Source organism: Pristiophorus japonicus, chromosome 17 (genome assembly GCF_044704955.1).
Source record: "Pristiophorus japonicus isolate sPriJap1 chromosome 17, sPriJap1.hap1, whole genome shotgun sequence".
In the NCBI taxonomy this organism is placed as follows: Eukaryota; Metazoa; Chordata; class Chondrichthyes; family Pristiophoridae; genus Pristiophorus; species Pristiophorus japonicus.
In genome coordinates this window covers 70043333-70067999 of record NC_091993.1, presented here as the reverse complement: position 1 = coordinate 70067999, position 24667 = coordinate 70043333, and the positions used below count along the sequence as shown (strand labels likewise).

General features: G+C 50.0%; 1 protein-coding gene across 1 annotated transcript in view; it reads right to left on the bottom strand.

The window, feature by feature from the left end:
- Positions 1 to 24667, bottom strand: part of LOC139227783 (peptidyl-prolyl cis-trans isomerase FKBP5-like) — a 472122-nt gene that overhangs the window by 80293 nt on the left and 367162 nt on the right. Inside the window, exon 3 of the mRNA XM_070858822.1 lies at positions 20976 to 21118. Within this exon, the coding sequence (XP_070714923.1) occupies positions 20976 to 21118 (143 nt within the window). The remainder of the gene's footprint in view (positions 1 to 20975; positions 21119 to 24667) is intronic.

Below are 24667 nucleotides of genomic sequence, written 5' to 3'. Positions count from 1 at the left end.
TTGACCACTGGAGTGATGTCAGGCCCAGTACCCCTGGTGTTTGACCACTGCTGTGATGTCAGGCCCAGTACCCATGGTGTTTGACCACTGCTGTGATGTCAGACCCAATACCCCTAGTGTTTGACCACTGGAGTGATGTCAGGCCCAGTACACCTGGTGTTTGACCACTGGAGTGATATCAGGCCCAGTACCCCTGGTGTTTGACAACTGGAGTGATTTCAGGCCCAGTACCCCTGGTGTTAGACCACTGGAGTGATGTCAGGCCCAGTACCCCTGGACTTTGACCACTGGCATGATGTCAGGCCCAATACCACTGGAGTTTGACCACTGGAGTGATGTCAGGCCCAGTACCCCTGGTATTTGACCACTGGAGTGATGTCAGTCCCAGTACCCCTGGTATTTGACCACTGGAGTGATGTCAGGCCAAGTACCCCTGGTGTTTGACCACTGGAGTGATGTCAGGCCCAGTACCCCTGGTGTTTGACCACTGCTGTGATGTCAGGCCCAGTACCCCTGGTGTTTGACCACTGCTGTGATGTCACGCTCAGTACCCCTAGTGTTTGACCATTGCTGTGATGGCAGGCCCAATACCCCTGGAGTTTGACCACTGGTGATTGTCAGGCCCAGTACCCCTGGTGTTTGACCACTGGAGTGATGTCAGGCCCAGTACCCCTGGTGTTTGACCACTGGAGTGATGTCAGGCCCAGTACACCTGGTGTTTGACCACTGGAGTGATGTCAGGCCCAGTACCCCTGGAGTTTGACCATTGGAGTGATGTCAGGCCCAGTACCCCTGGAGTTTGACCACTGGAGTGATGTCAGGCCCAGTACCACTGGTGTTTGACCATTGGTTTGATGTCAGGCCCAGTACCCCTGGTGTTTGACCACTGGAGTGATGTCAGGCCCAGTACCCCTGGTGTTTGATCACTGGTGTGATGTCAGGCCCAGTACCCCTGGTGTTTGACCACTGGAGTGATGTCAGGCCCAGTACCCCTGGAGTTTGACCATTGGTGTGATGTCAGGCCCAGTACCCCTGGTGTTAGACCACTGGAGTGATGTCAGGCCCAATACCCCTGGTGTTTGACCACTGGTGTGATGTCAGGCCCAGTACCCCTGGTGTTTGAACATTGGTGTGATGGCAGGCCCAATAACCCAAGTGTTTGAGCACTGGAGTGATGTCAGGCCTAGTACCCCTGGTGTTTGACCACTGGAGTGATGGCAGGCCCATTACCCCTGGTGTTTGACCACTGCAGTGATTTCAGGCCCAGTACCCCTGGTGTTTGACCACTGGAGTGATGTCAGGCCCAGTCCCCTGGACTTTGACCACTGGCATGATGTCAGGCCCAGTTCCACTGGAGTTTGACCACTGGTGTGATGTCAGGCCCAGTAACCCTGGAGTTTGACCATTGGAGTGATGTCAGGCCCAGTGCCCCTGGTGTTTGACTATTGGTGTGATGTCAGGCCCAGTACCCCTGATGTTTGATCATTGGTGTGATGTCACGCCCAGTACCCCTGTTGTTTGACCACTGGTGTGATGTCAGGTCCAGTACCCCTGGTGTTTGACCACTGCTGTGATGTCAGGCCCAGTACCCCTGGTGTTTTATCATTGGTGTGATGTCAGGCCCAGTACCTCTGGAGTTTGACCACTGGAGTGATGTCAGGCCCAGTACCCCTGGTGTTTGACCATTGGTGTGATGTCAGGCCCAGTACCACTGGTGTTTGACCACTGGAGTGATGTCAGGCCCAGTACCCCTGGTGTCTGACCACTGCTGTGATGTCAGGCTCAGTACCACTGGTGTTTGATGATTGGTTTGATGTCAGGCCCAGTACCCCTGGTGTTTGACCACTGGAGTGATGTCAGGCCCAGTACCCCTGGTGTTTGATCACTGGTGTGATTTCAGGCCCAGTACCCCTGGTGTTTGACCACTGGAGTGATGTCAGGCCCAGTACCCCTGGAGTTTGACCATTGGTGTGATGTCAGGCCCAGTACACCTGGTGTTTGACCATTGGTGTGATGTCAGGCCCAGTACCCATTGGTGTTAGACCACTGGAGTGATGTCAGGCCCAATACCCCTGGTGTTTGACCACTGGTGTGATGTCAGGCCCAGTACCCCTGGTGTTTGAACATTGGTGTGATGGCAGGCCCAATAACCCAAGTGTTTGACCACTGGAGTGATGTCAGGCCCAGTACCCCTGGTGTTTGACCACTGGAGTGATGGCAGGCCCATTACCCCTGGTGTTTGACCACTGCAGTGATTTCAGGCCCAGTACCCCTGATGTTTGATCATTGGTGTGATGTCACGCCCAGTACCCCTGTTGTTTGACCACTGGTGTGATGTCAGGTCCAGTACCCCTGGTGTTTGACCACTGCTGTGATGTCAGGCCCAGTACCCCTGGTGTTTTACCATTGGTGTGATGTCAGGCCCAGTACCTCTGGAGTTTGACCACTGGAGTGATGTCAGGCCCAGTACCCCTGGTGTTTGACCATTGGTGTGATGTCAGGCCCAGTACCACTGGTGTTTGACCACTGGAGTGATGTCAGGCCCAGTACCCCTGGTGTTTGACCACTGCTGTGATGTCAGGCCCAGTACCCATGGTGTTTGACCACTGCTGTGATGTCAGACCCAATACCCCTAGTGTTTGACCACTGGAGTGATGTCAGGCCCAGTACACCTGGTGTTTGACCACTGGAGTGATATCAGGCCCAGTACCCCTGGTGTTTGACAACTGGAGTGATTTCAGGCCCAGTACCCCTGGTGTTAGACCACTGGAGTGATGTCAGGCCCAGTACCCCTGGACTTTGACCACTGGCATGATGTCAGGCCCAATACCACTGGAGTTTGACCACTGGAGTGATGTCAGGCCCAGTACCCCTGGTATTTGACCACTGGAGTGATGTCAGTCCCAGTACCCCTGGTTTTTGACCACTGGAGTGATGTCAGGCCAAGTACCCCTGGTGTTTGACCACTGGAGTGATGTCAGGCCCAGTACCCCTGGTGTTTGACCACTGGAGTGATGTCAGACCCAGTACCCCTGGTGTTTGACTATTGGTGTGATGTCAGGCCCAGTACCCCTGTTGTTTGACCACTGGAGTGATGTCAGGTCCAGTACCCCTGGTGTTTGACCACTGCTGTGATGTCAGGCCCAGTACCCCTGGTGTTTGACCATTGGTGTGATGTCAGGCCCAATACCCCTGGTGTTTGACCACTGGTGTGATGTCAGGCCCAGTACCCCTGGTGTTTGACCACTGGAGTGATATTAGGCCCAGTACCTCTGGTGTTTGCCCACTGGAGTGATGTCAGGCCCAGTACCCCTTGACTTTGACCACTGGCATGATGTCAGGCCCAGTTCTACTGGAGTTTGACCACTAGTGTGATGTCAGGCCCAGTAACCCTGGAGTTTGACCATTGGAGTGATGTCAGGCCCAGTACCCCTGGTGTTTGACCACTGGAGTGAAGTCAGGCCCAGTACCCCTGGTATTTGATCACTAGAGAGATGTCAGGCTCAGTACCCCTGGTGTTTGACCACTGGAGTGATGTCAGGCCCAGTACCCCTGGTGTTTGACCACTGGAGTGATGTCAGGCCCAGTACCCCTGGTGTTTGACCACTGGAGTGATGTCAGGCCCAGTACCCCTGGTATTTGACCACTGGAGTGATGTCAGGCCCAGTACCCCTGGTGTTTGACTATTGGTGTGATGTCAGGCCCAGTACCCCTGATGTTTGATCATTGGTGTGATGTCACACCCAGTACCCCTGTTGTTTGACCACTGGTGTGATGTCAGGTCCAGTACCCCTGGTGTTTGACCACTGCTGTGATGTCAGGCCCAGTACCCCTGGTGTTTGACCATTGGTGTGATGTCAGGCCCAGTACCCCTGGAGTTTGACCATTGGAGTGATGTCAGGCCCAGTACCCCTGGTGTTTGACCATTGGTGTGATGTCAGGCCCAGTACCCCTGGTGTTTGACCACTGGAGTGATGTCAGGCCCAGTACCCCTGGTGTTTGACCATTGCTGTGATGGCAGGCCCAATACCCCTGGAGTTTGACCACTCGTGATTGTCAAGCCAAGTACCCCTGGTGTTTGACCACTGGAGTGATGTCAGGCCCAGTACCCCTGGTGTTTGACCACTGGAGTGATGTCAGGCCCAGTACCCCTAGTGTTTGACCCCTGGAGTAATGTCAGGCCCAGTACCCCTGGAGTTTGACCATTGTTGTGATGTCAGGCCCAGTACCGCTGGACTTTGACCACTGGTGTGATGTCAGGCCCAGCACCCCTGGAGTTTGACCACTGGAGTGATGTCAGGCCCAGTACCCCTGGTGTTTGATCACTGGTGTGATGTCAGGCACAGTACCCCTGGTGTTTGACCATTGGAGTGATGTTAGGCCCAGTCCCCTGGTGTTTGATCACTGGAGTGGTCAGGCCCAGTACCCCTGGTGTTTGACCACGGGAGTGATGTCAGACCCAGTACCCCTGGAGTTTGACCACTGGAGTGATGTCAGGCCCAGTACCCCTGGAGTTTGACCACTGGAGTGATTTCAGGCCAAGTACCCCTGGTGTTTGATAACTGGTGTGATGTTAGGCCCAGTATCCCTGGTGTTTGACCATTGGAGTGATGTCAGGCCCAGTACCCCTGGTGTTTGATCACTGGTGTGATATCATGCCCAGTACCCCTGTTGTTTGACCATTGTAGTGATGTCAGGCCCAGTACCCCTGGTGTTTGACCACTGCAGTGATTTCAGGCCCAGTACCCCTGATGTTTGATCATTGGTGTGATGTCACGCCCAGTACCCCTGTTGTTTGACCACTGGTGTGATGTCAGGTCCAGTACCCCTGGTGTTTGACCACTGCTGTGATGTCAGGCCCAGTACCCCTGGTGTTTTACCATTGGTGTGATGTCAGGCCCAGTACCTCTGGAGTTTGACCACTGGAGTGATGTCAGGCCCAGTACCCCTGGTGTTTGACCATTGGTGTGATGTCAGGCCCAGTACCACTGGTGTTTGACCACTGGAGTGATGTCAGGCCCAGTACCCCTGGTGTTTGACCACTGCTGTGATGTCAGGCCCAGTACCCATGGTGTTTGACCACTGCTGTGATGTCAGACCCAATACCCCTAGTGTTTGACCACTGGAGTGATGTCAGGCCCAGTACACCTGGTGTTTGACCACTGGAGTGATATCAGGCCCAGTACCCCTGGTGTTTGACAACTGGAGTGATTTCAGGCCCAGTACCCCTGGTGTTAGACCACTGGAGTGATGTCAGGCCCAGTACCCCTGGACTTTGACCACTGGCATGATGTCAGGCCCAATACCACTGGAGTTTGACCACTGGAGTGATGTCAGGCCCAGTACCCCTGGTATTTGACCACTGGAGTGATGTCAGTCCCAGTACCCCTGGTATTTGACCACTGGAGTGATGTCAGGCCAAGTACCCCTGGTGTTTGACCACTGGAGTGATGTCAGGCCCAGTACCCCTGGTGTTTGACCACTGGAGTGATGTCAGACCCAGTACCCCTGGTGTTTGACTATTGGTGTGATGTCAGGCCCAGTACCCCTGTTGTTTGACCACTGGAGTGATGTCAGGTCCAGTACCCCTGGTGTTTGACCACTGCTGTGATGTCAGGCCCAGTACCCCTGGTGTTTGACCATTGGTGTGATGTCAGGCCCAATACCCCTGGTGTTTGACCACTGGTGTGATGTCAGGCCCAGTACCCCTGGTGTTTGACCACTGGAGTGATATTAGGCCCAGTACCTCTGGTGTTTGCCCACTGGAGTGATGTCAGGCCCAGTACCCCTTGACTTTGACCACTGGCATGATGTCAGGCCCAGTTCTACTGGAGTTTGACCACTAGTGTGATGTCAGGCCCAGTAACCCTGGAGTTTGACCATTGGAGTGATGTCAGGCCCAGTACCCCTGGTGTTTGACCACTGGAGTGAAGTCAGGCCCAGTACCCCTGGTATTTGATCACTAGAGAGATGTCAGGCTCAGTACCCCTGGTGTTTGACCACTGGAGTGATGTCAGGCCCAGTACCCCTGGTGTTTGACCACTGGAGTGATGTCAGGCCCAGTACCCCTGGTGTTTGACCACTGGAGTGATGTCAGGCCCAGTACCCCTGGTATTTGACCACTGGAGTGATGTCGGGCCCAGTACCCCTGGTGTTTGACTATTGGTGTGATGTCAGGCCCAGTACCCCTGATGTTTGATCATTGGTGTGATGTCACACCCAGTACCCCTGTTGTTTGACCACTGGTGTGATGTCAGGTCCAGTACCCCTGGTGTTTGACCACTGCTGTGATGTCAGGCCCAGTACCCCTGGTGTTTGACCATTGGTGTGATGTCAGGCCCAGTACCCCTGGAGTTTGACCATTGGAGTGATGTCAGGCCCAGTACCCCTGGTGTTTGACCATTGGTGTGATGTCAGGCCCAGTACCCCTGGTGTTTGACCACTGGAGTGATGTCAGGCCCAGTACCCCTGGTGTTTGACCATTGCTGTGATGGCAGGCCCAATACCCCTGGAGTTTGACCACTCGTGATTGTCAAGCCAAGTACCCCTGGTGTTTGACCACTGGAGTGATGTCAGGCCCAGTACCCCTGGTGTTTGACCACTGGAGTGATGTCAGGCCCAGTACCCCTAGTGTTTGACCCCTGGAGTAATGTCAGGCCCAGTACCCCTGGAGTTTGACCATTGTTGTGATGTCAGGCCCAGTACCGCTGGACTTTGACCACTGGTGTGATGTCAGGCCCAGCACCCCTGGAGTTTGACCACTGGAGTGATGTCAGGCCCAGTACCCCTGGTGTTTGATCACTGGTGTGATGTCAGGCACAGTACCCCTGGTGTTTGACCATTGGAGTGATGTTAGGCCCAGTCCCCTGGTGTTTGATCACTGGAGTGGTCAGGCCCAGTACCCCTGGTGTTTGACCACGGGAGTGATGTCAGACCCAGTACCCCTGGAGTTTGACCACTGGAGTGATGTCAGGCCCAGTACCCCTGGAGTTTGACCACTGGAGTGATTTCAGGCCAAGTACCCCTGGTGTTTGATAACTGGTGTGATGTTAGGCCCAGTATCCCTGGTGTTTGACCATTGGAGTGATGTCAGGCCCAGTACCCCTGGTGTTTGATCACTGGTGTGATATCATGCCCAGTACCCCTGTTGTTTGACCATTGTAGTGATGTCAGGCCCAGTACCCCTGGTGTTTGATCACTGGTGTAATGTCAGGCCCAGTACCCCTGGTGTTTGACCATTGGAGTGATGTCAGGCCCAGTACCCCTGGTGTTTGATCACTCGTGTGATGTAAGGCCCAGTACCCCTGGTGTTTGACCATTGGAGTGATGTCAGTCCCAGTACCCCTGGTGTTTGACCATTGGTGTGATGTCAGGCCCAGTACCCCTGGTGTTTGACCATTGGAGTGATGTCAGGCCCAGTACCCCTGGTGTTTGACCACTGGTGTGATGTCAGGCCCAATACCCCTGGACTTTGACCACTGGTGTGTGGTCAGGACCATGTTTGCGTGCCAGAATGAGACTCCAGTCTCTCTGTTGCCTTGCGTTTTACTTTTAAATTTCAGAAAGATCTCTGCAATGCAGAATACTATCCAGCCCCACAGTCTGCAACAGATTATACTGTGTGCTTCACAAATGCCTTGTTTTTGACTTTCTAAAGTTGCTTGTTCGCCCACTCCCACCTCACCCCAGCCCACTCCCGCCCCAGCCCACAACCATCCCACCCTAGCCCACTCCCACTCCAGCCCACTCCCACCCCAGCCCTGTCCCACCAAGAGCATGTGGATGGGAACAGAGCACGGTGTGTGATAGTGCGACTGTACCGATTGCAGTGACCCCGAACTTTAAATGGGAATGTCTCTGCACCAATTTTGTAATCATGGACAGTGGGTCCCGATGCTGCTGGGTGGGGTTTTGATCACCTAAGTAGATCGGGGAGCAATTTCCCAGATTTTGTCCCCCAAATGAGCCCGGTTTCTTACCTGTCTTTTCATCTCCCCCAGGAGATCACCTGGTTTGTGTGGGGTGGGATGTGTACAAGGCATTGCAATTGTGTGGGACAGGCTGGATGGGCCCGAGGGGCTTTCCTGTCCATCATTGTTCACGTTTGTGCATGTGGTATCTGTGGACTGTTGGTGTCTGTGGAACTGTATCCCAGTGACAAGCGGCGCCATAAAGGGAGGAAATTGGGAAAATAAGAAACTCCCATCTTAATATAAACTACCACAGAGGATTAATCATTGTCCTTTTGATGGCGATCCTGAAGGCTCAGAGCTTTGCTTATTGTTCTGTTCTGCTTACCATCAGTTTGCTCCCAGAGAATGTGACATTCTATCAAACTTACATTGACAAAAGAGCAGTCAAAGTTGGATTTTGAGAGTGTGGGCCTGGGTTCTGTGCTTGTTTGGGGTCGGTGAATAGCACGGCTTGAGTTGAGCCGAGGTAGGTCACACTTCGACCCGCAGCTGTTTGACATTGTCCAGCTGTCTGTTCCAGATGTGAAAGCCTCTCCCTCTCCTTTCACCAATGTCCCTTGCCCTGTGGAATTTCAGTGGCCACCTCGGATACCTGACGTGGGCTCGCTCCAGAGCTACAGAAAGTAAGTCGAGGAAGCAGCAACTTGCCTCCAGAACTTTGGTCACCATCCATCAGGCTGGGAGGGCTGGATGTAGGTGTTGGCTTCAGTTTGACTCTCACACAGGGCATGTTTGATTGCTTGGATTCCGCAGTCAGAATGCCAGGGAGAAATTCTGGAAGGGAAGTATAAAATGAATGCTACAGGCACCGTATCTGGACAGCTGAATCTGCACAGATCTTTCAGGTACTCATCATCATCATCATCATAGGCAGTCCCTCGAAATCGAGGAAGACTTGCTTCCACTCTATAAGTGAGTTCTCAGGTGACTGAACAGTCCAATACGGGAATTACAGTCTCTGTCACAGGTGGGACAGACAGTGGTTGAAGGAAAAGGTGGGTGGAGAGCCTGGTTTGCCGTACGCTCCTTCTGCTGCCGGCGCTTGCTTTCTGCATGCTCTCGGCAACGAGACTCGAGATGCACAATGCCCTCCCGGATGCTCTTCCTCCACTTAGGGCGGTCTTGGGCCAGGGATTCCCAGGTATCAGTGGGGATCTTGGACTTTATCAGGGAGGCTTTGAGAGTGTCCTTGTAACGTTTCCTCTGCCCACCTGGGGTTCGCTTGCTGTGTAAGAGTTCCGAGTAGAGCGCTTGCTTTGGGAGTCTTGTGTCGGGCATGCAGACGATGTGGCCTGCCCAACGGAGCTGGTCGAGTGTGGTCAGTGCTTCGATACTGGGGATGTTGGCCTGGTCGAGAACACTGATGTTGGTGTGTCTGTCCTCCCAGGGGATTTGCACGATCTTGCAGAGGTAGCATTGGTGGTACTTCTCCAGCGCTTTGAGGTGTCAACTGTATATGGTCCACGTCTCTAATCCCGATAGGAGGGCGGGATTATGGTCTACAGCCCTGTAGACCATAAGCTTGATGCCAGATTTTGAGGTCCTGGGCTTCGAACACTCTCTTCCTCAGGCGACCGAAGGCAGTGTTGGACCTCGTCGTCGATGTTTGCCCTTGCTGATGGTAGGTTCCCGAGGTATGGAAATGGTCCACATTGTCCAAGGCCGCATCGTGAATTTTGATGACTGGAGGGGGGAATGCTGCTTGGCGGGGTCAGTTTGGTGGAAGACCTTTGTCTTTTGGATGTTTAGCGTAATGCTCATGCTTTCGTACGTCTTGGTGAAGATGTTGACGATGACTTGGAGTTCAGCCTCTCAGTGCAGACGCAAGCATCGTCCGCATACTGTAGTTCGATGACAGAGGATAGGACGGTCTTGGATCGGGTCTGGAGGTGACAAAAGTTGAACAGATTCCCACTGGTTCTATAGTTTAGTTCCACTCCAGCGGGGAGCTTGTTGAATGTGAGGAGGAGCATTGCAGCGAGGAAGATCGAGAAGAGGGTTGGCGCGATGACGCAGCCCTACTTGACCCCGGTCCGGATGTGGATTGGGTCTGTGATGGATCCGTTGATCAGGATCATGGCTTGCATGTCGTCATGGAGCAGGCGGAGGATGGCGACAAACACACCTGCAGCTGCCAGATGCTTTGATCACAAGCCAATGCACTGCCACACGGCATGAAATATATTAAATTCTTACAGGGCTTGACAGGGTAGATGATGGAAGGATGTTTCCCTGGCTGGGGAGCCGAGAACCAGGGGTCACCATCTCAGAATAAGGGGTTGGCCATTTAAGACTGAGATGAGGAGAAATTTCTTCACTCAGAGGGTGGTGAATCTTTGCAATTCCCTACCCCAGAGGGCTGTGGATGCTCGGTCTTTGAGTATATTCAAGGCAGAGATCTATAGATTTTTGGATACTAAGGGAACCAAGGGATATGGGGACGGTGCAGGTAGGTGGAGTTTGATGTAGATCTTATTGAATGGCGGAGCAGGCTCGAAGGGTAGAATGGCCTACTCCTGCTCCTACTTCTAAAGTTTCTTAAATGGTTGAGAAGAAATTGAGAAGAAAACTTCACAGCTTGCTGGGACAATCTCAGGTATTGGCAAGGTGGAGCGGGACCATTCCACCCCACCAAGTTTTCCCAACAAATGTCTAGAAACTAAAACAATCCAGAAAACACTTCGAATATTAACAGCAAAATTCTTCCTCTATCATGGCCAGAATTCCTCGCACCCAAACACGCTACACTTGTTTCACATTGATGGTCAGGTCTAGAAATTGGCCTCCGCCAATTATCGCCCCGTTATCGTCTCCGGGCGGAGGGGAGTGTGCTAACCACTTACGGACTTTGCGCGGCGATATGAACGACTCCCGCTAACTTGGCCGGGAGGTTTGTGGCGGCGGTGCAGCGTTGCACCACGATCTCCTACGCCCTGAAATCGTCATCGTGCGCATCGCCCTGATAGCACCCCGGACTTGAACTTCAGTTCCGCCCCCTGCAGCATCGCCGTGAAAAACACCGACTGCTACAGGAGGCGTTGTTGGAGAGGCTGGGAACTTCGGGGGGAGGAAGTTAAAGGGGAGCTTGCCGAGGTAAGTAGGAACATTTCTAAAATGCTTTTTGTCAATTCTCCTGGGCCGCGATCGATCAGCCCGGGACTCTGCTGCATGAGGCTGATGGGCCGGATCTGCAGCTGCCTTCGGGGACCAGCTCACTGGCCCCATTGCAGAGCCTGCAGCCATGGCCCTCCCCTTTAAGAGAGGGAAGGAGCCTCGGAACACGGCAGGTCTGGACCACTAGCGCCCGGCCTGCGTCCTTTAGTGCTCCAGGAAGGAAATGGAGAGCTTGATTTAATGCTCCACCTCCTTCCTGTACTGCTAACACAGAATTTACAAAAAGCTGGGAATCATTCTTGCCTGGCGCTAATTTTTCCAGCTTTCAAAAGTTAGCATTCCAACCGGGACGCTCCCGAATTTCTGCCCCGAAGTCACTTTGAGGACCATGTCTGGATGCAAGATAAGCAGTGCTGGAATCATTCCGTACATCAGAAGGAGTAGCTGGTGAACTAGCGCAGGATTACAGCCAATTCAGTGATGCGCATTCTGTCCTCGGCCCTATGGTTTAGCCACCTCTAGTATTACTGGATGGGCCACTGCCAACTGAGCATGTTCCCATAGAAACCATTCAGATAGAGTAAACAAGTGCAAACATTATACAGGCTATCTGCTTAACCATGCACCCAGCGTATTGCCGAATAATATCTCAAACAGCCTCTTGTATGAGCCCTCGCACTCAGATGTCCTATTGTTGGTCTCTGATACTATTTACAGCTGTTCGAGCTGCCTTGATAACTCTGAATAGCGCAGTAACAGATGTCAAGTGGGTGTTTGGTACTTTGATTTACTCTCGGTGCATAGAAATGGCACGCGCTGCCAATGTGTGTGGGCAAACAGCAAACACAGCAATCCAAACTGCAGCTGCAGTGGTATGGAGATCATAAACACCACCGACCATCCAGCGGAGTAAAAGGTCCCAGCTCCCTGCAACTCAGCTGGTTCAGGCAGAAAGGTCCTGAACACCGCAAAGGCAAGCATCGTCCACGTTTGTCCCTCATTTAATGTAATGTAGAGCACTCACACCCTAACACATACAGTAATATAGAGCACTCATACCCCAACACACAGAGTAATATAGAGTACTCACACCCCAACACACACAGTAATATAAAGCACTCACACCCCAACACACTCAGTAATATAGAGCACACACATCCCAACACATACAGTAATATAGAGCACTCACACCCCAACACACACAGTAATATAGAGCACTCACACCCCAACACACACAGTAATATAGAGCACTCACACCCCAACACACACAGTAATATAGAGCACTCACACCCCAACACACTCAGTAATATAGAGCACACACACCCCAACACATACAGTAATATAGAGCACACACACCCCAACACACAGAGTAATATAGAGCACTCACAACCCAACACACAGTAATATAGAGCACTCACACCCCAACACACACAGTAATATAGAGCACTCACACCCCAACACACACAGTAATATAGAGCACTCACACCCCAACACACACAGTAATATAGAGCACTCACACCCCAACACACACAGTAATATAGAGCACTCACACCCCAACACACAGTATTATAGAGCACTCATACCCCAACACACAGGGTAATATAGAGCACTCACACCCCAACACACAGTAATATAGAGCACTCATACCCCAACACACACAGTAATATAGAGCACTCACACCCCAACACATACAGTAATATAGACCACTCACACCCCAACACACACAGTAATATAGAGCACTCACACCCCAACACACAGTATTATAGAGCACTCATACCCCAACACACAGGGTAATATAGAGCACTCACACCCCAACACACAGTAATATAGAGCACTCATACCCCAACACACACAGTAATATAGAGCACTCACACCCCAACACATACAGTAATATAGACCACTCACACCCCAACACATACAGTAATATAGAGCACTCACACCCCAACACATACAGTAATATAGAGCACTCACACCCCAACACATACAGTAATATAGAGCACTCATACCCCAACACACACAGTAATATAGAGCACTCACACCCCAACACACACAGTAATATAGAGCACTCACACCCCAACACACACAGTAATATAGAGCACTCACACCCCAACACACACAGTAATATAGAGCATTCACACCCCAACACACAGGGTAATATAGAGCAGTGGTTCTCAAACTGTTTTGCTTGGACAACCCGTTTTCAAATCAATTAGTAGTCATGAACCCCACATATATAATTATAATAATATATAATACTTATAATATGAAAGTGCTGCATGTAAAGAGTGTTTTAATAATGCTTTTCAGGAAACAGGTATTTACTTGCAGACATCAGTAGTTGGGTGTGCCTGATTCTCACTGTGGAGTCTGTCTATCCTTGGTGTGATGTTTGTCAATGACACTTATATTCTCCACTTCTAGACGGGACCTGTACTTTGTCTTCAGTGCTGCCATAGCAAAAAATGGTGTTTCACAATTGTATATATTGCTCAGAAAGGTAGCAACACTTTCATTGCTTTGTTTACCAATTCTGGGTTCTCCGCAGATGACGAAAACTGGGAAGGTGTGTGTTCCCAAAAATTAATTTTCAGCGAGCAGTCACAGGACAGTTCCACTGAACTCCAACACACACGGTAATGTTGCAGTTTTTTGTATTGCCGTGTGTGTCGGTGTTCTAGGACTGATGCTTCATCCACTCTCTCACAGAAAAGTTCCTCAGGACGTCTCCTGATCAGCTGTTGCAACTTTGGCACAATTGCTGTGGAAAACCTGGAAAATGATGTAAACAGCGTTCACCTCACTTTTTCAGGGTTTCCCCTGGCACTTGTAGATGGATCAAGGTGCCCATTGTGCCTCTGAGTCAGAAGGTCGTGGATTCAAGTCCCACCCCAGAGACTTGAATGCAAAATCAAGGGTGACTCTCGAGTGCAGTACTAAGGGAGTGCTGCACTGTCAGAGATGCTGTCTTTCAGCTGACATGTTAAACTGAGACCCTCTCAGGTGGATGTAAAAGAACCCATGGCACTATTTTGAAGAAGAGCAAGGGAGTTATCCCTGGTGTCCTGGCCAATATTTATTTCTTAACCAACACCAAAAGCAGATGATCTGGTCATTACCACATTGCTGTTAGCAGGACCTTGCTGTGTGAAGCTGGCTGTGCATTTCCTATGTTTAAACCCAACAACAACAGACCAGTCAGTGTAACCTCGGTAGTGGGGAAGCTTTTAGAAATGATAGTCAGGGACAAAATTGACAGTCACTTGGACAAGTGAGGATTAATTAAGGAAAGCCAGCATAGATTTGTTAAGGGAAATCATGTTTTACGAACTTGATCGAGTTTTTTGATGAGGTAACAGAGAGGGTTGACGAGGGCAGTGCGGTTAATGTGGTGTACATGGACTTCCAGAAGGTGTTTGATAAGGTGCCATATAATAGGCTTGCAGAAAGGTTGAAGCCCATGGAATAAAAGGGACAGTGGCAGCATGGATACAGAATTGGCTAAGTGACAGGCAACAGAGAGTAGTGGTGTACGGTTGTTTTTCGCACTGGAGTGGTGTTCCCCGGGGTCGGTACTGGGACTGTAAAGTCCTGTCCCCTCAGTACAGATTCACACGAGGCATGTAGTGAAGTCAAGGTCACTCTGGACCTGCACCTTTATTTCACAGCTCTGAAATGCTGCACTTGCCTGAGACCTGTCCTTATATACCTGTCTCTTGCAAGTGCACCCCTGGTGGTAAGGTATGCTGGTGGTTACAGGTCATATCTTATTACAGTCATGTATAGCATGTTAGGATACAGTTATAGATAATAATGTAAGATACATGACATCACCCTCCCCCAAGGTCTTATTGTCTTTATAGGTTCAGTCTCTCAGGTGGTCTACGCTTTCGCGTGGAGCGTCTGAGTTGTGGTTCAGTTGTTTGCCTTGGTGTCTGTTTTTCTTTGGGTGTGGTTGCTGGTATCTCACCTGGGCTGTCTGTTTCGATTGGTGTGATTGTTGTTGACTCGCCTGGGCTGTCTGTTGGGATTGCCCTTTCCTCAGGTTGTTCCCTCTGTCTGTCCACCAGGTGTGGTGCGAGTTCCACATTATAGTCTGCCTCTGGTTCCGCAGTGTTGTTGGTAAATCTGCTTTTGACTTGGTCTGCATGCCTCCGGCAGGTTTTGCCATTTTCCATTTATATTACCAGTAGCCTGTTTCCTTCCTTACCCGTTACTGTCCCTGCAAGCCATTTGGGATCCCTGCCATAGTTTAGTACAAACACTTTGTCCCCTATCTCATTCCATCTCCCCCTCAAATTTCTGTCATGGTACTCAGTCAGCTTACGGCGCTTTGCCTCAACGATTTCGTGCAAGTCTGGGTGGATTAATGAGAGCCTTGTTTTTAAAAGTCCTTTTCATCAACAGTTGCGCGGGGGGAATCCCAGTCAATGAGTGCGGACAAAATCTGTATGCCAGCAGCAGTCGCGACAGGCGACCCTGCAGCGTGGGACCTTGGATTTGAAGCATGCCTTGTTTAATGATTTACACTACTCTCTCCGCCTGGCCATTGGAGGCCGGCTTGAACGGTGCCGTGTTGACGTGATTTATGCCGTGGTCAATTATAAAATCTTGGAATTCTGCGCTGGTGAAGCACGGACCATTGTCACTGACCAATATGTCAGGGATTCCGTGCGTTGCAAACATGGTTGCGAGGCTATCCACAGAAGTGGAGGTTGTGCTCGAGTTTAAAATGGTGCATTCGATCCACTTTGAAAATGCATCTACAACTATGAGGAACATTTTGCCCATGAATGGGCCCGCACAGTCTACGTGCACCTGTGACCACGGTTTGGTAGGCCAGGGCCAGGGGTTCAGGGGAGCCTCCCTAGGGGCATTGCTGAGTTGGGCACAAATGGTGCACCTTCGGATGCAGAGCTCCAAGTCCGCGTCAATACCAGGCCACCAGACATGGGATCTGGCTATGGCCTTCATGAGAACGATCCCCGGATGCTTGCGGTGGAGCTCCCAGACAAATGCCTCTCTGCCTCGCAGAGGCATGACTACTCGGTTGCCCCACATCAGGCAGTCCGCTTGCAGTGATAGCTCATGCACACGCCTGTGAAAAGGTTTGAATTCCTCGGGGCAGGCATCGCGAGCCTCTGCCCAGTCACCTGAACATCTTTTTACTAAGGATAACGTGGGGTCGCTGGCCGTCCAGGCTCTGATTTGGCGAGCTGTCATGGGCGAACCTGTGGACTCAAAGGCATTGATTGCCATGATTATCTCACAGTCCTGTTCGTCAGACCCTTCCATGGTCGCCAGGGGTAGCCTGCTGAGCAGTTGTCTGTGCCTGGTCTGTGCCTTATAGTATAGTCGCAGGACGCCAGCATGAGTGCCCACCGTTGAATTTGTGCCGAGGTGTTGGCGTTTATTGCCTTGCTCTCGGATAGGAGGGATGTGAGGGGCTTGTGGTCGGTTTCTAACGTGAACTTGGCCCCGAAAAGATATTGGTGCATCTTTTTGATACTGTACACGCACGCGAGTGCCTCCTTCTCTACCATTCCGTACCCGCGCTCCGCCCACGAAAATGACCTAGAGGCATAAGCTATGGGTTGTAATTTGCCTGCACTATTGACATGTTGTAAAAAGCACCCAACCCCATAGGCTGACGCATCGCATGTGAGAACTAGCTTTTTACCTGGATCAAAGAAAATCAAAACACTGTTGGAACACAGAAGGTTGCGTGCCTTATTGAAGGCGCGTTCCTGGGCGTCGCCCAAAAACCAATTGCACCCTTTCCTGAGTAGCACGTGGAGAGACTCCAGCAGCGTGCTTAAGTTCTGCATAGCATTCCCAAAGTAATTGAGTAGCCCGAGAAAGGCGCGCAGTTCTGAGACATTCCGGGGCCTGGGTGCCAGGCGAATTGCTTCTCTTTTGGACTCTGTTGGGCGGATTTCATCAGCGGCAATCCTTCTGCCCAAAAATTCAACCTCGGGTGCGAGAAACAGGCACTTGGATTTCTTAACTCGTAGGCCTACCCGATCCAACCGCTTTAGTACTTCCTCCAAATTACGGAGATGGGAGTCGGTGTCCCTGCCCGTGATAAGTATGTCGTCTTGAAATACAACCATCCCCGGGATGGACTTGAGCAGACTCTCCATGTTGCGTTGGAATATGGCAGCTGCTGACCTGATGCTGAATGGGCATCGATTGTACATGAAAAGGCCTCGATGTGTGTTGATGGTGGTGAGTAGCTTGGATTCCTCGGTCAATTCTTGCGTCATATACGCAGATGTGAGGTCTAATTTTGAGAAAAGTTTACCTCCAGCCAATGTGGCAAATAAGTCCTCCGCTCTGGGCAGCGGGTACTGGTCCTGTAGGGAGACTCTGTTTATGGTAGATTTGTAGTCCCCACAGATTCGTACGGATCCATCAGGCTTCATGACTGGGACGGTGGGACTTGCCCAGTCGCTAAATTCCACAGGTGATATAATGCCTTCCCGCAGAAGCCTGTCTAGTTCATGTTCAATCTTTTCCCTCATCACATAGGGTACAGCTCTGGCCTTGTGATGGACCAGTCTAGCATCCTGTGTGATGTAGATTTTGACTTTGGCCCCTTTGAAAGTGCCCACACCTGGCTGAAAGAGATGTTCAAATCGCTTTATAACTATTGAGCATGAGGTCCGTTCCTCTGACGACATGGCATGGACATCATCCCATTTCCAGTTTAGTTTTGCCAGCCAGCTTCTCCCCAGCAGTGCTGGGGGGTCTCCGGGGACAATCCACAGGGGAAGTCGGTTCACTGTCCCTTTGTGTGTGACGGAGAGCATGGCGCTGCCGAGGACTGGTACGATTTCTTTGGTATAGGTCCTTAGTTTGGTATAGGTCCTTGTGAGTTTTGGTCTGTATTTTTTATGTGGCCACAGTTGTTCAAATTGTTGAGCGCCCATGAGAGACTGACTCGCTCCCGTATCCAGATCCATGTTGACAGGTATCCCGTTGAGTAGGACCCTCATCATTATAGGTGGCGTCCTGTTGTAGGAGCAGCGGCCATTGATCGTGTTGACCTGCTGTACATCGGTATCCCGGGTACTGTCCCCGCTGTCTTCTGGTCCGCTTTCCGACCCATCCGATTCGTATACCAGCCGAGCTGCCGCTTTTTTGCACATGCGGGCCAAATGCCCTGTATATTCACAGTTCCTGCAAACAGCTTGCTGAAATCGACATCCCCTTGACGAGTGCCCACCCCCACACCTCCAGCACAGACCGCTTCCATTATTTCCAAAGAATGTGCTGCCTCTGTCTGATCTCTCTTGAGCTTCTCTCAGTTTGTAGTTGATTGCTCGCAGTGTGGGTTGATGAGATGTGAACGGCCATTTCTGTGGCCCTTGATGGCTTCTGGCACCACTGCCTGCGGTCGAGGGCCTGCTCTCCCACTTTTGTCTATGTGTGGGGGTAGCAGCTTGTTTCGTGCTGTGAACTCCTTGTTCCGATATTTCATTAGTTGTCGTACCTGCATTGTAAATCAACCTCGTTTCTTCTTCTCCTGCCTAGAATGTCTGTGCAACCAGTGCTGCTGCCTCTAAGGCCAGGTTCTTGGTCTCTATGAGCTTTTGGCCTATTCCTTCAATGAAAAAGTCTCTCAGCATTTCTCTCCTCAGTTCATTGGAAAACTCACATAAACTAGCCAACCTCCGAAGTTCCACCACGAAGTCGGGTATGCTCTGGCCCACACAGCGTCTGTAGTTGTAGAACCTGTGTCTGGCCATGTGTAGGCTGCTCGCTGGCTTCAGGTGGTCTCTTACCAGTGTGCTCAATTCTTCAAACGACTTGCTTGCTGGTTTCTCGGGTGCCAGCAGATCCTTCATTAAAGCGTATGTTTTCAAGCCACAGCTGGTCTTCTCTTGTCTGCTTTGTCATCTCCTAACCAGTTTTTGGTTACAAAGCTTTGCTGGAGCCTTTCTATAAAGTCCTCCCAATTGTCTCCAGCATTGTACTTTTCATTTGATCTGTTGTTCGCCATTCTGTGGATTCTGTAATCCCGTAACTCGTCGCCACTGTAAAGTCCTGCCCCCTCAGTACAGATTCACATGAGGCATGTAGTGAAGTCAAGGTCACTCTGGACCTGCACCTTTATTTCACAGCTCTGGAATGCTGCACTTGCCTGAGACCTGTCCTTATATACCTGTCTCTTGTAAGTGCACCCCTGGTGGTAAGGTATGCTGGTGGTTACAGGTCATATCTTATTACAGTCATGTATAGCATGTTAGGATACAGTTATATATAATAATGTAAGATACATGACAGGGACCACTGCTTTTCTTCATATATATTAATGATGTGGACTTGGGTGTACAGGGCACAGTTTCAAAATTTGCAGATGACACAAAACTTGGAAGTATAATGAACAGCGAAGAGGATAGTGATAGATTTCAAGAGGACATCGACAGGCTGGTGGAATGGACGGACACGTGGCAGATTAAATTTAATGCAGAAAAGTGCGAAGTGATACATTTTGGTCGGAAGAACGAGAGAGGCAATATAAACTAAAGGGTACAATTCTAAAGCAGGTGCAGGAAGAGAGAGACCTGCGGGTATACATACAATTCATTGAAGGTGGCAGGGCAGGTTGTGAAACGGTTACAAAAGCATAAGAGATCCTAAGCTTCATAAATAATACTGGTTCAGCCTCAACTCTGGAGTATGATATTCAATTCTGGGCACTGCACATTAGGAAGGATGTGAAGGCCTTCGAGAGGGTGCAGAATAGATTTACAATGATTTCATGGATGAGGGACTTCAGTTACGTGGATAGACTGGAGAAGCTGGATTGGTCTCCTTAGAGCAGAGATTGTTGAGAGGAGATTTGATAGAGGTATTCAAAATCATGAGCGGTCTGGACAGAGTAGACAGAGAGAAACTGTTCCCATTGGCGGAAGGGTCGAGAACCATAGGACACAGATTTAAGGTGATTGGCAAAAGAACCAAAAGCGACATGAGGAAAAACTTTGTTACGCAGCGATTAGGATCTGGAATGCGCTGCCTGAAGGGGTGATGGAGGCAGGCGCAATCACTGCTTTCAGAAGGGAATTGGATAAGTACCTGAAGGAAAAAAATTGCAGGGCTATGGGGAAAGGGCGGGGGAGTGAGACCAGCTAAAGTGCTCTTGCAGAGAGCCGGCAAGGGCTCGACAGGCCGAATGGCCTCCTTCTGTGCTGTAACCATTCTATGCTTCTATGTTACCACCTATGTGCTATTTTCACTGGGCATTGAATGGGTGAGGCGCTGGCCCACAACCAGTGCCAGTGGATCTGTACTCCATTAGAGCCACCACCTTCAGAAAATGACCAGTGAAACCTGGAGGAGATCGAAAAAATAGAAAAACAGATCAAAATTTAGAAAGTGAGCAATAGCTTAAGAGTCAATGATTGCTCATACTCACCAAAACTAGCAGGACTTTATTTTTCCAATTAGTCAAAGTTTTACATTTGTTTCTAAACACTTTCCCTTAAAGTAGACTACTGACTTCCTCGTTTGCTTTACTGTCAAATATTATAATGAGCAGTTCACTCGTGACTTTAATCTTGGTCTTGGGATGTGGGTGACCAGGGGGAGCACAGGGGAAGAGGCAATGGCTGGGGAAGGATAACCTCTCCATAAATTCTTGGGGAAGGGAACTATTTTTTGTTGTTTTATTTGCACAATTTAACTGAGAAAGAAACACATAACTGAGGAAAGAGGAAAGGGAAAAAATAGCTGAGAAAAGCGGCAACTTTTCGAAGGCCTATAGTGGGAGATGGGCACTCCAGTTACACTGAAGAGGCGGTGGTGGGCCTTCTAACTGCAAGGTATTGTAGCAGCTAGATATCAAGATAGAAATGCAAGAGGCATCAAAAAATGCACACCTACCTCAAACAGTAGCGTAGAGTTTGGAGGGACTTTAGGTGGGCTGCCAGCAGCCCCATAGGCGTAGTTTGGCTTACAGATCAACTGACAGATCTCACCCTTCTTCATCGAAGCCACTCCCATGTCCCATGCTTTTAACACTTGACCTATAAAAAAAAAATTGAATGTTTCTGCAAAGGGTACAATATCTAAATATAAAAGTATACAGGTTCCTTTCTCCAGCAAAGAGAAGGCTAAGGGGTGACCTTATAGAGGTCTTTAAAATTGTAAAGCGGTTCGATATGGTAGACAGAGGAGATGATTCCACTTATAGATTGGTCCAAAACTAGGTGTCATAATATAAAATAGTCACTAATAAATCCACTAAGAAATTCAGGAGAAACTTCTTTACCTAGAGAGTAGTTAGAATGTGGGACTTGCTACCACAAGGAGTAGTTGATGTGACTAGCAGAAATGCATTTAAGGGGAAGATAGATGAGTACCCAAGGGAGAAAGGAGTAGAAGGATATGTTGATAGGGTGAGATGAAGTATAGCGAGAGGAGGCTTGTGTGGAACATAAACACTGGCATGGATCAGTTGGGCAGATTAACCTGTTTCTGTGCTATGAATTCTATAAAGGTCGGATTCACTGAAACCAAACCCCCTCCCAGCAGAGACCCTGCTCAAAGGGAATGTGGGTCAGAGACAGGGCGATGAGCCTGTAGTCCTGATTCTCTGACTTCGGCCTTGAGCACAGCTCCCAGCTGGGAGAGAGGCATCCTTAAGTCTCTTTTACAATGTAAAGGAAGTCTACATTTCTCAGTCTCATTAAAATGTTGGAACTGTACTTTTAAATGAACATTTTCGACAAATCTTCTTACAGTCATGACCCACTGATGATGATCCTGTCCCATTCTCCATGATGATACTGCCTCTTAACGACTGTTGGTGATATTAGTGTACAAACGCATAACAATTGGATCAGCTGTGGCTCAGTGGTATCACTCCTGCCTCATACTCAGAGGTGGGTTCAGAGACTTGAGCATAATATCTCGGCTGACATTCCAGTACTGAAGGAGAGCTGTCAGAGGTGCCATATTTTGGATGAGATTCCATGGAACTATTCAAAGATGAGCAAGAGAGTTCTCACTGGTGTCCTGGCCAATACTTATCCCTTAACCAGCATCCTTAAAAACAGATTGCAGATTCTGGGATCTTGCTGTATGCAAATTGGCTGCTGCATTTCCCACATTACAACAATGACTGCACTTTAAAAGTACTTCATTGGCTGTAAAGCATGTTGGGATGTCCTGAGGTTGTGGTAGGTGCTATATAAATGCAAGACTTTCTTTCTTTTGTATTGCATTCTTGTTTCTGCTATTTTAAACAGAGGGCAATGCACGGCAAACGAGCCAAAGGCGGGCAGCGGAAACGTTACAAGGACACCCTCAAAGCCTCCCTGGTAAAGTGTGACATCACCACTGACACCTGGGAGTCCTTGGCCAAAGACCGCCCGAGGTGGAGAAAGTGCATCCGGGAGGGGGTTGAGCTCTTCGAATCTCAACTTCGAGAGCGAGAAGAGGTCAAGCGCAGGCAGCGGAAGGAGTGTGTGGCAAACTAGTCCCACCCACCCCTTCCCTCGATGAATGTCTGTCCCACTTGTGACGGGGTCTGTGGCTCTCGTATTGGACTGTTCAGTCATCAAAGAACTCACTTCAGGAGTGGAAGCAAGTCTTCCTCGATTCCGAGGGACTGCCTATGATGATGAATGCATTAATCATTAGGCCAGCAATATCACAGCCAGTCATATGTAAGCTCACACTTCTTACTTCAAGTATCAAACTTCATCCGAAACTGTTGTTGCATCTCATCATCATAGGCAGTCCCTCAGAATCGAGGAAGACTTGCTTCCACTCCCAAAATGAGTTCTTTGATGGCTGAACAGTCCAATACGAGAGCCACAGACCCTGTTACAGGTGGGACAGACATTCGTCGAGGGAAGGGGTGAGTGGGGCTGGTTTGCCGCGCGCTCCTTCCGCTGCCTGCGCTTGGCCTCTTTGTGCTCTTTGCGTTGGGACTTGAAGAGCTCGACGCCCTCCTGGATGTACTTTCTCCACCTCGGGCGGTCTTCGGCCAGGGTCTCCCAGGTGTCAGTGGTGATGTCTCACTTTACCAGGGAGGCTTTGAGGGTGTCCTTATAATGTTTCCGCTGTCCTTCTTTGGCTCGTTTACTGTGAAGGAGCTCCGCATAAAGCATTTGCTTAGGGGGTCTCGTATCTGGCATGCGAACTATGTGGCCTGCCCAGCGAAGCTGATCGAGTGTGGTCAGTGCTTCAATACTGGGGATGTTAGCCTGGTCGAGGACACTGATGTTGGTGCGCCTGTCCTCCCAGGGGATTTGCAGAATCTTGCGGAGACATCGTTGGTGATATATCTCCAGCGACTTGAGGTGCCTTCTATACATCGTCCATGCCTCAGATCCATACAGGAGGGCGGGTATTACTACAGCCCTGTAGACCATGAGCTTGGTGGTAGATTTGAGGGCCTGGTCTTCAAACACTCTTTTCCTCAGATGGCCAAAGGCTGCACTGCCACACTGGAGGCGATGTTGAATCTCCGCATCAATGTCTGCCTTTGTTGATAAGAGGCTCCCGAGATATGGGAAATGGTTCACGTTGTCCAGGACCCGCCGTGATGATTGGAGGGCAGTGCTGAGCGGCGGTGACAGGTTGGTGGAGGACCTTTGTCTTACGGATGTTAAGCGTAAGGCCCACGTTTTCATAAGCCTCGGTGAATACATTGACTATATCCTGGAGTTCAGCCTCTGAATGTGCGCAGATGCAGGCGTCGTCCACATACTGCAGCTCAATGACAGAAGTTGGGGTGATCTTGGACCTGGCCAGGAGACGGCATAGGTTAAACAGCTTCCCACTGGTTCTGTAGTTTAATTCCACTCCAGCAGGGAGCTTGTTGATTGTGAGGTGGAGCATGGCGGCGAGGAAGATTGAGAAGAGGGTTGGAGCGATGACACGGCCCTGTTGGATCCCGGTCCGGACGTGGATTGGGTCTGTAATGGACCCGTTGGTAAGGATCACAGCCTGCATGTCATCGTGAAGCAGGCGAAGGATGTTGACAAACTTTTGGGGGCATCCTAAACGGAAGAGAATGCTCCACAGACCTGTTCTATTGCAACTGTCCTATTGCTGAAAGCATGTTTTACTGAGGCACATAGTTAGACATCAGATACATGTGATATGACTGGCTAAGTTAATCCTGATTGGATTAACTCTACCTGCATCTTTCAGAGCGTTCATTACACAGAGCTAGAGAAATATTAATCACCACAACCCTTGTTGACACTTTGCATGAAGCAAGATACCACTACTGCACACACGGAGCAAGGAGTGAATATTGATCCCACATTATTTATTAATTGATACCATCGTTGTGTTGACCATTCAGCAATGGGTTACAGATAACATGGAACTATTCAAAGAAGAGCTGGAGTTGAGCCCAGTTTCAGAAAATTTTCTTTTCCCTTTGGTATGTGCACCTCCCATGATCATGACTCAAATGTTTTCCCTGAACAGCAGATATAAACACTTCAAGGCCCATTTTAAATTGAGCAAACATTACTTATGCTGCCGCTGTTATCTCTCCTTTCCCCACTTGGCAGAATTTGATCAGTTGGTGCTGCTAGTGGGAGCCTTACCTG